This window comes from Leuciscus leuciscus (assembly GCF_965113295.1).
Source record: "Leuciscus leuciscus genome assembly, chromosome: 12".
Classification (NCBI taxonomy): Eukaryota; Metazoa; Chordata; class Actinopteri; order Cypriniformes; family Leuciscidae; genus Leuciscus; species Leuciscus leuciscus.
Window position 1 is genome coordinate 41,296,875 of NC_138736.1, and position 15,083 is coordinate 41,311,957.

A 15,083-nucleotide genomic window follows, 5' to 3' on the forward strand; every position below is an offset into this window, starting at 1 on the left:
AAGGTAATAAATTATAATTATTATACCTTCCCCTTTAAGTAGCTTTAACTGCTTATACATATCAAATAACCAAATAAAATACCAGGTAACACACATTATCTTCTTATTGAATTGAACTGAATTAACATACTGCTAGTTCTCAATACTATCCACCAAAAACATAGTTCTCTACTACTCAACCATAATTACACTCAAATAATAACTATACCGTTTCAGGTGAGCACACACATAAGCACAATATCAATATAAAACTAATAATACTAGGCATTAGCATGATGCTAGCGAACTTTATACTAACATACTACATAGTAACTCAGAATAGACTCTTTTAACAACCCGAGGCACCGAAATACACATACGTAAACATTTAAACCAGGGTACTCACATGTCTCTGAACGCACACATGCACGGATAGCGACACAGACGACAACTTTTCACCTCAGAAATATCTACGATGCATTTCCCAGCCAATCTCACGACTAACTCAAAAACGAAACTAAAAACTGTCGGCGCGAAAACTGCGTTCTCCCTGTGACCCCGAAACAACGCCACTGATTGGCTGATCCCCGTTACAGCAAGTCCTTCTTCACAATTAATATAGTTAATATAGTTAAGTTTATAACTGTAAACTATTTTACAGAAAGAAAATTTTTGATAAAAAAAACCCTGAAATGATATAATTAAAATAGGTTAATATCTATACTAATAGATTCAAATAGAATAATAATAGAATAATGAAATGACATGTAAACCATTAGCTGTCATGCATCAACAGAGAATTTTATTCATCTTGGTTTGATTACTGTTTGGTTTGTGTTTGGGTTCATATTAGTTTAATGCATTGCATAAAGTAATGTTAACATGCTAAAACATGTATTAGTATATTTAAATATAAATTACTGTTTGATCTAGATGAATAAATTATATAATACTGTTAGGTCAGGTTACCAAATGAATGTTGAGTAATATAGCTTAATTGTAAAGTGTTATTCTAACATTCATATTAACACTCTCTCTCGGCTGCTTCCTCTAGGGGTCGCCACAGAGGCAGTGATATGCCATTCATTTTACTATCACTAATATTACAATTAATATCACTAATCTCTTTATTTATTAAAATTCTATTAATATATGATTGTTTACATTTACATTTAGTCGTTTAGCAGACGCCTTTGTCCAAAGCGACTTACAAATTAGGACAAAATTCAGCGAGTCATCATAAAGAGGCAAAAGCAACAACAACGCAGGAAGTGCTCAAAATACGAAGTTCAGGTATTATTCAGAGTAGCATAAGCCTGATAAGTGATGTTTCAAAGGGAAAGGACATTTTTTTTGTCTTTTTTTGTTTTTTTTTGTTTGAAAGTGCAAAAATGATGAGACCTAAACTTCATTGGTTCTAGCGTGTCATGCAAGCACATTTGAGCTTTCGTGTTTACCGTATCATATTTAATAAGCTCTTATGTACGTGCGCTGATCAGTGTTGTGAATAAAAGTCTAAATTAAATCAGTTGAATGATGGACTCACCTGTCGATCTCTGAACTCTTTGAACAAGTCAGGATGAGCAAGTGACAAGTGCTTAGCCAGATTTGATGTGTTGCCTCCTGTGGCAACACATTATTTAAAGCAGCGTTTGCAGAGTGATTGATTGATTGATTGATTTTATTTGACGCTTTTGTTTAAAATACGATACAGCTTTGCACCATACATTAAAAAGAAACAAAACAAAGTCAGGATAACACAATAAAGCCCTAGGGCTTATTTCCATTGTGGTGCAATTTCCATTGCAACAAAGTTTATTTTACGATTTAGATTTTGACTACTTTTAAGAAATTCAAAATGGCGGACAGCAAGTATGCAAATATGGCATAATTGGTATCATTGTTCAAAAGTCAAAATAATTTTTGGAAATTTCATTATAACTTTTGACCAGAAGGTGGCACTGTCTCGAAACTTTTTGAATACCCTCAGGGCATGGTCCCGATGACACATACCAAGTTTCGTAACGATCCGCTAATGCGTTCTTAAAACACAGCATTTTAGGACAAAATAAAAAAATGGCCCACAAGACGCCCACAATAGTCAATATGGGAATCTCCACTCGGCATGATGCACTGCATCAAAAGAGACCAGATTTATGATTTTTCCAATCTCCTGATCATTAGGGTGGCACTGTACCAAAACGTTGCATGTAGCCTAAGGTCATGCATGGGATGACATGTACCAAGTTTGGTCTGAATACGCTAACGCGTTGCGGAGATATGGGTGCAAATCATCTTGATCAAAGGAATCAGAGGAAAACATTTATTTTGTTTCTAGCCCTTACGGCTCATTAGTTAATAAATGCATAATAGCATAAATGTAAGTAAAAATTTGGACAGTTGGCGTTGCTAGAGGGATTGAATTAGAGACTCCAAATCTCCTGTGGTGAATGTTTGGACTGTCCTCTATCTGTGTACCAAATTTCACAACTTTTTACCATACCATTCTAGGTGATGCTTCAAGAGTGTAAGAAGGCGTGGGAGATTAATAATAAGAAAACTAACGGATACAATAGCAGCTACTGGCTAATAGTTCAGCCAGACCAGGCTTGTGGGGTGCCTGGCAGGTCAATTTCTATGAATTTAGCTCTACTCAGAGACATAATCAGCTGGGCAGAGCAGCGGCAGGTTCCTCATCTCAAGAGAAGGCCTTTGAAAGGGTTAACTAGGGATAAATGGGATAGGGATAGTAGGGATAAATGGGCATTGGTCAAACAGTTAGGAGTAGTATGGCAGGGGTGCCCTTTGTCTCCCCTTATCTTTGTTTTGTCTTTGGAACCTCTGTTGGTGGCATTGAGAGCAACATCTTCTTATGCGTTTAAGCGGCTGCTTTTGCATGACCTTGTTTCTGACCTCCGATTGTGATTTTGAGGTGGCGGGCAAAATCCTGAATGGGTTTTGTAAAGTGTTTGGGGCACGTGTATGTCCTCAGTCATGTTTTTAGGTCAGTGTGCTGATAGAACGGAGGCGAGAGGGGACTATAGCATCTGTGCACAAGGGTTAAAAATCCTAGGGGTTAGATAGTCTATATGCAATAGTTCTAAGGAAAACTGGGAAGCAAGATTAAAGGTAGTGCAGGCGAAGATAGTGAGGTGGAACTCAAGGTCTCTATCTTTGTGGAGAAGGTCTGCCTTCACCCCTTGAACCTTGAACCTTCCCCTTCCTCAAGCCTGAATTACTTAGTCCATGTGTTTCCAGTTCCTTTTTGGTACGAGAGACAGTTAGAAAAGCAGTTTTTTCTTTCTTGTGGAAGAATGGTACCAAAATGGTGGTTAGGATGCAGATGTAGCGATTGGTGGGGGGTCCCATGTATTTCCTATTATCACTGTAAAGCTGCTTTGAAACAATCTATATTCAAAGAATGTCTAATAAGGGGAGAACTTCCACTCTCAGTAAACTTCCGGCTTCTGAACTGGTTGCAGTTCCACTCTGGGTCCACATGAGGGCGCTCACAGGACGAGTGCAAAATGAATGGAGGTCTATGGCGCTATACCCCTCAAAATCCACTTTTCTCAGGATATAATTTTAATCTAGTAATCTGAATGTTGTATTCGAAAGGAGATGCAAAGAAATTACACATTGCTGGGTGTTAGATTTTTTAGAGTCACTTATTTGCTTTAAAAAGTCTTTTAAAATGTCAATGACGTCATACACATCGTATGACCAGAGATACTGCTTTACGGCAATCCTTCAGTCACTTTGGTGCTTTCGCGCTCTGCACTTTCTTTTCTCTCGAGGCATCGACAGCACAGCTGACACAGGTAAACACACAACACAGCTGACACAGGTAATGACACAGGTAAATACACAACACAGCTGACACAGGTAAACACACAACACAGCTGACACGGGTAAACACACAACACAGCTGACACAGGTAACTACACAACACAGCTGACACAGGTAAACACACAACACAGCTGACACAGGTAAACACACAACACAGCTGACACAGGTAAACACACAACACAGCTGACACAGGTAACTACACAACACAGCTGACACAGGTAAACACACAACACAGCTGACAGGTAAACACACAACACAGCTGACACAGGTAACTACACAACACAGCTGACACAGGTAAACACACAACACAGCTGACACAGGTAAACACACAACACAGCTGACACAGGTAAATAAACAACACAGCTGACACAGGTAAACACACAACACAGCTGACACGGGTAAACACACAACACAGCTGACACAGGTAAATAAACAACACAGCTGACACAGGTAAATAAACAACACAGCTGACACAACACAGCTGACACAGGTAAACACACAACACAGCTGACACAGGTAAACACACAACACAGATGACACAGGTAAATACACAACACAGATGACACAGGTAAATAAACAACACAGATGACACAAGTAAATACACAACACAGATGACACAGGTAAATACACAACACAGATGACACAGGTAAACACAACACAGCTGACACAGGTAAACACACAACACAGCTGACACAGGTAAACACACAACACAGCTGACACAGGTAAACACACAACACAGCTGACACAGGTAAACACAACACAGCTGACACTGGTAAACACACAACACAGCTGACACAGGTAACTACACAACACAGCTGACACAGGTAAACACACAACACAGGTAAACACACAACACAGCTGACACAGGTAAACACACAACACAGCTGACACAGGTAAACACACAACACAGCTGACACAGGTAAACACAGCTGACACAGGTAAACACACAACACAGCTGACACAGGTAAACACACAACACAGCTGACACAGGTAAACACACAACACAGCTGACACAGGTAAACACAGCTGACACAGGTAAATAAACAACACAGCTGACACAGGTAAATAAACAACACAGCTGACACAACACAGCTGACACAGGTAAACACACAACACAGCTGACACAGGTAAACACACAACACAGATGACACAGGTAAATACACAACACAGATGACACAGGTAAATAAACAACACAGATGACACAAGTAAATACACAACACAGATGACACAGGTAAATACACAACACAGATGACACAGGTAAACACAACACAGCTGACACAGGTAAACACACAACACAGCTGACACAGGTAACTACACAACACAGCTGACACAGGTAAACACACAACACAGATGACACAGGTAAACACACAACACAGATGACACAGGTAAATACACAACACAGCTGACACAGGTAAATACACGTGCTAGAAGAGTTTTTGTTTTGTTGTTTTAAAAGACCATGCCGAAAATACACACAGACACACGATGCCATCAAGCGGTATCTCTGGTCATAATCAGTCCTTCACTGACGAATCAGCGTTCATTAGCAGAATGCTAGCGTGTTATGGGCAACAACAACTCAACCTGTAAGAAATCGAAAGGACATAAGTACTCGTTCATTCAACTTTCGACCTATAACCCATGTTGAACTTGCAAAACCTACAATCAAATCTGAGATTTCTCAACGGCAATCGGGTGAAAGAGACAAATTTAGCCGTCTAGCTCCATAGACTCCCATTCATTTTGCACTCATGGGCGATCGCCCCCAGTGGAACTCTGGTGGAACTACAACCAAAATTTGGTACAATAGGACTTAATAGGGAGTGGCCAGGCTCTCCGTAGACGGGCTCTGCTATATTGTTAAAGCGCTATATAAATGAAGGTGACTTGACTTGACTATTCCTTTGAAGATCGACATTATCGTCTTTTCCTATGTGGCTCACCTAACACACCTGGAGACGGTGCATAAGGCAAGGTTTTTAGCTCAGTTCTGGCTAGCCTTTCCTTTGAGGTCTTTGAGCAATTGGATGGGAACAAGGCCCTGGTCGACAAACAGGACCGAATATCATCAGAGAGTGCCAGACTTCATTGCATGGAAGCCTTATTGTCTAGAGCAGTCTGTGATCTTGGAGCGCAAACCTCTGTAGCATAGATTCAGGGATGAACTAGTGGAGGTTGTGGAGAAAGTAGATTGGCCATATAGAGATCACGAAGGACTATGTTGCAACCATCATATATAACACGTTTTTGAATTGGTTAACAGTTTTGGTTAACCAGTGAGGGAGAGGTTGTATAGGCATGGTGGTAGAATTGGTTGCGGTCAAGAAGAGACGATAGAGAATGCTTTTGGGTCATTCCCGGAGGTCAGTAATTTTGTGATGGGCTGAACAAGACAAGTAACCTAGTGCTGTTTGGGGTGGGTTTTGAAGGTTTTGAAAAAGAGCTTAGCAGAGTAATTTAAGGCATGATTTCAGAGGGAAAGCATGTTCTTTGGAAATGGAGAACAATGTGCTTGAGGAAACATATTCCCCGTTCGGAGAGATTATTCTCACGATTGCTGGGAAAAATGTCGGCCGAGGTCAAAGTCTTCAAAGAGTGTTATGGGGAAGAGGCGACAAGGAGGGATGGAGGGGGATACAGAGAGTTGACCATATATTAAATACATTTTTGGATCAGGGAGATGGAATAGGGACTTTACTCCACGCATCGACCTGGTATTGCTGCATCTCCAGGAATGGTGCACCCCCACCTGGAAAAAAGACCTTTGGACAAACTATACAAATTTCAGTCTTATGTGTTTTATAAAATAAATGTTTGTGTACCACATAAAGAAATACCAATTAGAGATTAGCCCAAACTTAACACATTTAACTAACTTGCATGCAATCATGAAAAGTTTTCAAGTACTTTCGCCTATTTAAACTTATTTGCTTAGTCACCCGTAAGTAAGCCATTGATGAGTTAATTCACTGAAAAGTGAAACACATTGACTCTGACGGTGCTAACGAACATTGTTGTTTATTTGCGCATCCCAAGGAGGTTTATGCTACTCAGAGAGAGCTGTGCATTTTTGCATTAGTATTTCCATTCATCTCAATAGCAGTAGCACCACAAATAATAGTCAGCAATCCATGTAAAAAGCTAACTTTACTTTAATAACAGTACCAACAAAGATAATTCAGTAGGCCTTCATGTATACCCCCCAAAAATTTGTGTCAACCATTTATCAGTCTACTGTAATGTAGAATTGGCAAATTGCATTGAAAAGAAGGGTTTTACCTTACATCTTTTGCAAGATGTTCTCTTCTTCAGATTGCAGAGTTCACTTTGTACAAAACCTTATTTTAGTCTAAGACGGCCAAACTAACGTTTGTGTTGCTAAATAATGCTGGTCAAGAAACAAGGATTTATTCCTTATTGTCATAACAAGAACTCAATCTCAAGCACTTTTTACAGTGTATTCCTTAGAGCATCGTTTTCGTCCTTGACGCACAAAAAGGCATCTATGACTGAAGTCTATTGTTAACATCAGTTGTCAACCCCAGTGCCTGCTGTTAAGATCATTAACTACTCTATAGTTCTTGTTTCTTCTGATATGATCGCAAGCATAACAGGCTTGGTCAGGACCAAAGACGCTTGAGCTTGCTACAAAATGTTCCCTCCAGGTGAAGAACTGCCTGTACAAATCATCATTTTGGTCCAGAAGCTTAAGATGTTCAGCTAGCTCTTTGGGGGAGTTGAAGTCATCCACATGGATAAAGGCACTTCCTGGTATAAATTCCTCATAGTTCTTCCTGGGTGGGCCGAGGACCACGGGAAGAGTGCCGAGAGATAGAGGGTTGTACAGTTTTTCTGTAATGTAGTCTTTATGGATGGAGTTCTCAAAGGACAGGTAGAATTTACAGCTGGACACCACATCTGAATAATCTTTATCACTAATGCGCCTGTTGAAGTGATTTCCGTAGGTTTCTATTCTGATGTGTGCCTTTAACTCTGCATAGTATTTTGAACGCTGATGGCCTGAGTTCCAGTTACTTACAATCCAGCAAACAAGTTTATTCTTATGAGGGATTTCATGTTTCTTTCCACCAGTGTTCTCTGAGATTCGCCCGTAAGGGGCCATGATGTCTGAATCTTTTCTGTAAGTCATGGTCAGATTAAACAGATTGTTTAGATTTGACCGCTGTCCTGAGTTACTGGGAGATTCCATGTTCATCCAGATCCATTTCTGGAATGGAGGTCGTGGCAGTTTCGGCATGTTGGACAAGTCCCCATAGATGTCTCTGTGATGAAATAAAACGCCATGTGCTTTGTTAAACTGACTCTTGTCGACTGTCAAGTGGCAGCCGTGGATGTCGTACATTGAACTACAGATTCCTAAATCAAACTGTTGCCCAAAAGGCCACATCCAGATCAGGAGAATGGTGTCTAGATCGCCTCCCTGCGATGAAGCCGCTTCTGTTTGTGTTAACTGGTGTCTGACAGAGGTGAAGTTCACCATACAGGTGTTGTTCACTATTTGGATTTGATTTGGCGTCTTAAGAGCATTGATGCAGATGTTTCCGCAGACATCATGTTTGGGAGCGGCTGGACAGTTTAACCAGTTTACTGTCGGCTCAAAGTACACGTAGAATATTGCTGCGAAAAATGCTGTCATCAAAACCACTGCGATGAAGAGGTTCTTACAGGATCTGGAGGTGTTTTGGGACTCCATCTTTGACCTTCTGTGGAAAGAGCATGAGTAAGTGCTGGTGTTTAAATATTTCAAATCTTTCTAGATTTGTGTCAGAAATGCTTTGATTAGCTACATATTTCCTATCTCAGGAAGAATATGTTCATAACCCATTAAAATTCAACTGAAGGTGCACAGTTTTAAAGACACAGATATAACCCAGTTGGCAATCTATAAGGACCAAAGATTGGGCAATAAAACTATAGGCTGTCATTTGTTTTTCACATCCTTAAACAGGGTTATTTTTATTGAACTTTTTTACTAGGGTTAACAATTTACTGTGTGTGTGTGTGTGTGTGTGTGTGTGTGTGTGTTCTTCCAGCAAAACACAAGTTATTAATAGTCATGAAGTAATTGAAAGCAGTTGACAATTGAGCTTTAGAAATAGTTTCAGCTCATATCATAACCATACTGATATAGGCTATAATTAAATGAATTATTGTTCACTACCGTATATGTTTGGAGTCGGTAAAATTTTAGAGTTTACGCAGAGTTTCTGTTAGTTATTTTTGTGACCCACTCCACAAATGTAACATATTTCCATGGAAATATTTTCTAATATTGTGAATTGATATTTTTCTTTATCAAAAATTGCTTGCAAAATGATGGACAACGATTCACATTTTGCGCGTGTCATGTCCCTTGATATTAAAATCAAGAAAATTAATAAAAAATAAATAGTACATGAGTAAATAGTATGAGTAAAGTAGGTTAAATTACCCCCCTTGGACTTGCGGTCGGCACCCCCACCCCGAAATAATTTTGTAAGCCCACTTGAGAAATAAAAGCCCCAAAATTGTGTGTCCTGGTGCCAGGACTGGGCAGAAAGTGACATCCTGTTTTCTATATTTTACAAAAGCACAATGTTTTTGTTTTTATGGTGTTTACACACATAAAAGTTTCTTTACAGTATCGAATGACGTCTCGGCATTGTGTCGATTTGTGTTGTGAAAGTCTCACTTGTCACAATCCTCAGTCACCAGTCCTGCCACCACTGCACTTTATTTGCAAGTTTTCAAGTTTCCACTTTATTTATCCTTAGAGAAGGAAATTGAGTGTGCAGAAGGATGTCTAACATACACAGAGAAAAGCACCACCAGATGCCAACAACATTGTAAACACAACACAGGACACACATCAACACATCAATACATCAACACATCAATGGAGACACTCCTTCCCCCAAGACCAATGACAGAAACCAATTGGACAGTACACAGGTCAATATGTCATAATGAACAATGACAGAAATGAATTAATAAATAAGCATATACTATATGTAAAAAATGTCATAAGATGTCACTCAAGTGAATTCAGGTTCCTAATAGCCACAGGAATAAAAGAATCCCTGGCACGTCTAGTTCTTAACATAGGTAGCCTAAAACGGCGACCTGAGGGGAGCAGATTAAACTCCCTAAAAAGTGGGTGATCAGGGCAATTTAAAATTTGGTTAGCCTTACCCCAACCACCTTAGACGCTGAGTTTACCAGCTTTATTAGCTTGTTGATCATTGAAAGGCCACTGTACCACACCACAATACAAAATGTCAAGACTGATTCAATAAAACACTGATAAAACAAAGTCATCAGAGTCCTGCACATGCTGAATGATTTCATCTTCCTCAAGAAGAAGGTTAGGGTTAGGGTTAAATCTCTGTTGGGCCTTTTTACAGACAGCAACTGTGTTGCTCTCAAAAGATAATTTGCTGTCAATGATGGTTCCTAAATATTTATATTCATCTACTGTCTCAACATTCATGTTCTGAATAACAGTTTGTGAAACACTGTGCTGTGATCTACGGAAATCAATAATCATATCCTCTGTCTTAGAAACGTTGATAGGCAGATGGAAGTTTTCACACCCTAGCAACACCTTAGCAACCACCCAGAACACCCTAGCAACTGCCTAGCAACCACCCAGAACACCCTAGCAACCAACCAAAATACCTTAGCAACCGCCTAGCAATCAACCAAAATACCTTAGCAACCGCCTAGCAACACCCTAGCAACCACCCAGAACACCATAGCAACCACACAGAACACCCTAGCAACCACCCAGAACACCCTAGCAACCACCCAAAATACCTTAGCAACCACCTAGCAACACCCTAGCAACCACCCAGAACACCATAGCAACCACACAGAACACCCTAGCAACCGCCTAGCAACCACCCAGAACACCCTAGCAACCACCCAAAATACCTTAGCAACCTCCTAGCAACACCACAGCAACCACCCAGAATACCCTAGCAACTGCCTAGCAACACAATAGCAACCACCCAGAACACCCTAGCAACCATCCAGAATACCCAGCTACCACCTAGCAACCACCCAGAACACCTTAGCAACCCACTAGAAACACCCTAGCAACTTTTTAACTTTAAACTACTTTAAACTTTAAACTACTTCAAACTTTAAAACTACTTTAAAGGGTAACTAAACCCTAAACCAACTTTTTTTAGTTAATGATCTGTAAGAATGGGGCTTTATTAGTGCTGTTCATTGATTCGAGTAACTTTTTTGACATTTGGGTATAAAGTGTTTTAATTTTACAATATATGGTGTAAAAACGTCTGAGTGCTGCCCTCTTAAGGTTGAACGGTGGCTACTGCAGTTGAATTTTCCTATTGGATGTTTGCGGTGGCAAGTGACGTAAGCGGTGGCAGGTGACGTAAGCAGGTTCCAGCTCACCACGCCCCTGGTACGAGCTCACCACGCCCTTGGTACGAGCTAGCGTAGATTTATCTGTATTGTACAGTGGTCAGGAGGGTACGTAGATGTGGTGTTGCTGGTTGCAACAGCACTGCTGGACTGCATAGCTTTCCAGCAGACTTGGAAATTAGGCGCCAGTGTTTGCATGCACTTGGTCTGGAAGACCGTGAGTGTGAAACCTGCATTTTACGCGGGATTGCTTCTCCAACGCAATAGAGGTGGAAATGGGCTTCTCCACACAGCTCGCGCTGAAAAACGACGCAGTGTCAAACGCTGCTCCTCCTGCATGGACTCCACCACCGCAGCGGCGTCTTGATGTGAGTGATCATATATATTTTAATCACAATTTATGGTTAGGCTAAAGTTAATCCTCTGGGGTCGACAAACGCGTCGGCGCATTTTGATGAATTTTTTCACATAGCGGCAAATTATGAATATGCCTATAGAGAGCGCGCGCTATTTACATCAACTCGATAAAACTCATCAGATGCATGTACTTTACGTCGTCTTGCGACCCTGTGAGTCACTCTCCATTTTAGAGAGTCTGACAGCAGGTCTCAGGTGCACGCCCCCCCCGCTCACGGTTCGTCCCCTCTATCTCCGCTGGTGTCTGCCCTCTTTTCTAGCATTTTTCAAATATTGCCAGTGGGTGGAGTCGGGCTCTGACCAGGGGTTTAGTTACCCTTTAATCTTCAAACTACTTTAAACTTTAAACTTCAAACTTTCTGGTCCAAACTTTCTCAAGCCAACCTAAAGTTTGTCTCGACAAACTTTTTAATCTAATTACTTTTTATTATAGTAGTGAGGTGCCATGCGTGGGTTTATCATGATCTACAAATTATACTATGGATAAACAATTATAATATATAAGTAGAGTTAGTATAATAACACAGTCAGTTAGAATATTTAAATTTTACCCTATAAAAATGAGGTTGCAAACAGATTGACCTAATAGCATCTGAACAAACTGAACGACTCCTAGTTCAATCTCGTTATAAATTATATACTGAGAAGTCTGGGGAAATTCTTGCACAGCAAATAAGACAGTATTCACCAACTACTATAATAATATACATGCATAAAATATGCAAAATTGGCTTCACGGTGGAATTTGTTTTTTGAAGGGAAACTATTTCCTTTGCTACTTGCAGTATTTGAGAAATCATTTTCTGTGGGTCGTCTCCCGCATTTTATCAAGCAGCAATTTTAGTTTTGGTTAAGAAAGGGAAAGACCCTCTAAATTGTAGCTCATTGCATCATATCTTTGCTCAATGTGGATTGTAAAATATTGGCAAAGGTTTTAGCCCAACAACATTCTCCCTTTCATCATAACTCCAGATTAGACTGGCTTTATTAAACGCTTTTTTTTTTTAGAGTATTCGTCATTATTTGTTCTCCTGAGAATTATTTAGATAGACATTATAATATCTTTAGATAGAGTGGAGTGGAGCTATCTTTTCACATGTTTAGAGAGATTTTATGTGGGTTCAAAGTTTCTGACATGGATGAAACTTCTACACGCTTCTCCCTTTTCATCTGTTATCACTAATAACATCCGCTCGCAATATTGTCCGTTGCATAGAGGAACTAGACAGGGCTGCCCTTTATTCCCCCTATTGTTTGCAGTGGCGATTGAATCTCTTGCCCTTTTGCTTAGGTCAACTTCAACTATCCAGGGTGTTCTTAGAGGGGATAGAGAGTAGGGTTGGGTATCGTTTGAATTTTAACGATTCCAATTGTTATCTATTCCTAATTTCGATTTGAATAAGGTTAAAAAAACAAAACACTTAGATATCATTCACATTTACCGGTAGTCTTATTGCAAAACATTTAATTGTTGAATATCATGAACAAAAATCAACAGGCTAGAGAACACTTACACCAGGAGCATTTGCCTGTGGTTTAAATATACTATAGAAGAACAACTAGCAAAACTAAAATAAATTTCAATCATTATTAAAGACAAGTAAACACTCAGTAATTAAAATAAGCAATCGCAACATAGATACAACTGAACAAAGATATGATTGAAATAAACAGTGTTTTAAAGGTCCCATATTGTACACCTTTCTGGAGTTTTATTTTAGGTTTTGCTGTCCTTAAGAATATATATTTGCGGTATAAGTACCAAAAACCATCTCAATTAATTTTTACAGCTCCTTTCTCAGGCCAAAATCGACCTGTTCTTGGCAGAGCTCCTGTCTACTTAATATTCATGAGCCTCTCTTCTGATTGGCCTGTTGTTTTCTGAGTGACGCACGGCCAGGCCAACCACAGGTAACTAGGGCCATGTATGCCGGAGCCTGCTGTGGCTTAGTGATGCTCACAAGTACGGTAAATAAAACACCTGTAATGATGGTGATGATTATTTGTTATTAAAGCATAAACATTCACAAACCACTGTTAATTTAACATAAAAGCAAGCATAGGCTACTGCGTGCATGGTTCGGCATGACAGAAATAGCACAAAGTGCGCTCCCTTCCTAAAAAGCTGATATCTCAGTTCATCGCAATCTCACAAAGCCCCGTTATTATCAGTGAAGCTGACTGCACAATACATCTTTCATAATGTCAACACTTTGTTTGTTATAATCAGAAGATTTGCCAACATGCACAATTCAGCACTGAACAAAACTCAGGTTTGAGCGATGAGTGGATGTTAAATGCATCTCATTGCCTTCAAGAAATGAACACATATCTGTGATTGGCTATATTGCTCAACGCAACAAACATGTTATAAATAGAAACTCGTTCTGGGGTCTCATGTATAAAACTGTGCGTAGGATCCTTACTAAAAGTGTGTGTGCGCTTGAAAGCCAAAAATGGCGAACGCCAAAAAATATTCAGACTTATAAACCCGTGTGAACGCCAGAAGATTCCCTTTATAATCCCAGTCAGCGGAAGATTGTGCATTACATTGATAGAATTATTTAGTAGCCTATGCTTGCCTTGTTTTCGAATAAATCAATCAAATAGTGTAAAATACATTTCAGAGAAAGTTGTTCTCAATCTTCTCCACTGGCCAAATAGTATTTTTAATTGCTTTATATTTGTAATGGGAACAGATAGGCCTTGTTGTGCATTATTTGCACAAAATATTTTCTCAGACAATCTGCTATTATCATGATAAGCACTTCTCTCTGTAGTTAAACATTAAAGCACAACATGCCACAGGAAAAGTGTTCAGAAGCATCGCATCCACTACAGATACTTATATTTATTGAACATACAAAATGTTGTAACTTCTCAGTAATGATTTCATGTAATTTAAGTGTTTAATTCCAGTAATGAGAAGGGCTTATTTAATGTTTATATCATAAATAAAACATAGTTTAAATCATTCTTTTATTTATGTAAACTGTTATTGTGAACATGCACTGCATTAATGATTATGTCTCATGATGAAGATTTACGGTTGTCCTTCATCTGCCGTTAGCTATGCGTCAGTGTCACTAAACAGCCCAGCGCTCTCACTGGCGCGGACATTAAGAAGGGAAGGATGTTTGCTTCATGTGATAGGCTTGGTGAGGGAAATTATATTTGTATTATCTTTCTGTATATGTATAATTTTCTTAAAATGTTCTGTTTAAAAGTGACCAAAAAGCCATTGACTCCAGCTCACCATCGGTGTCGCCAAACGGCTCCGTCTCCAGAACACTCGTACGCATGATCAGAGTTTGTGTGCAGGAGCGCACATTTTCTCGTCAAGTTTGTTTTTATAAATCACGACCTGTGCGTGTGAAGTGGCGTAGTGGCGTACGTCTCGTTCAGGCTCTGTTCTGTGCGACGGTTATACATGAGGCCCCTGGGGT

The 15,083-nt window shown here is 39.7% G+C and overlaps 1 protein-coding gene and 1 long non-coding RNA gene across 2 annotated transcripts; one reads left to right on the forward strand and one right to left on the reverse strand.

The window, feature by feature from the left end:
- The first annotated feature begins 3,400 nt into the window (after positions 1-3,400).
- LOC309511448 lies at positions 3,401-5,567 on the forward strand. The gene is made up of 2 exons (XR_014210630.1): positions 3,401-3,800; positions 4,525-5,567. It is a non-coding gene; the product is annotated as an uncharacterized lncRNA (long non-coding RNA).
- A 1,283-nt stretch (positions 5,568-6,850) lies between these two features.
- Positions 6,851-8,423, reverse strand: LOC309511906 (4-galactosyl-N-acetylglucosaminide 3-alpha-L-fucosyltransferase 9-like). The gene has a single exon (XM_082187279.1). The coding sequence runs from the start codon at positions 8,327-8,329 to the stop codon at positions 7,364-7,366; it is 966 nt and encodes a 321-aa protein (XP_082043405.1). The 5' UTR covers positions 8,330-8,423; the 3' UTR covers positions 6,851-7,363.
- Between the last annotated feature and the right edge of the window lie 6,660 nt (positions 8,424-15,083).

Excerpts from the sequence above, each read along its gene's own strand:
- LOC309511906 (XM_082187279.1), bottom strand. The coding sequence starts at position 8,329 with ATGGTGAACTTCACCTCTGTCAGACACCAGTTAACACAAACAGAAGCG.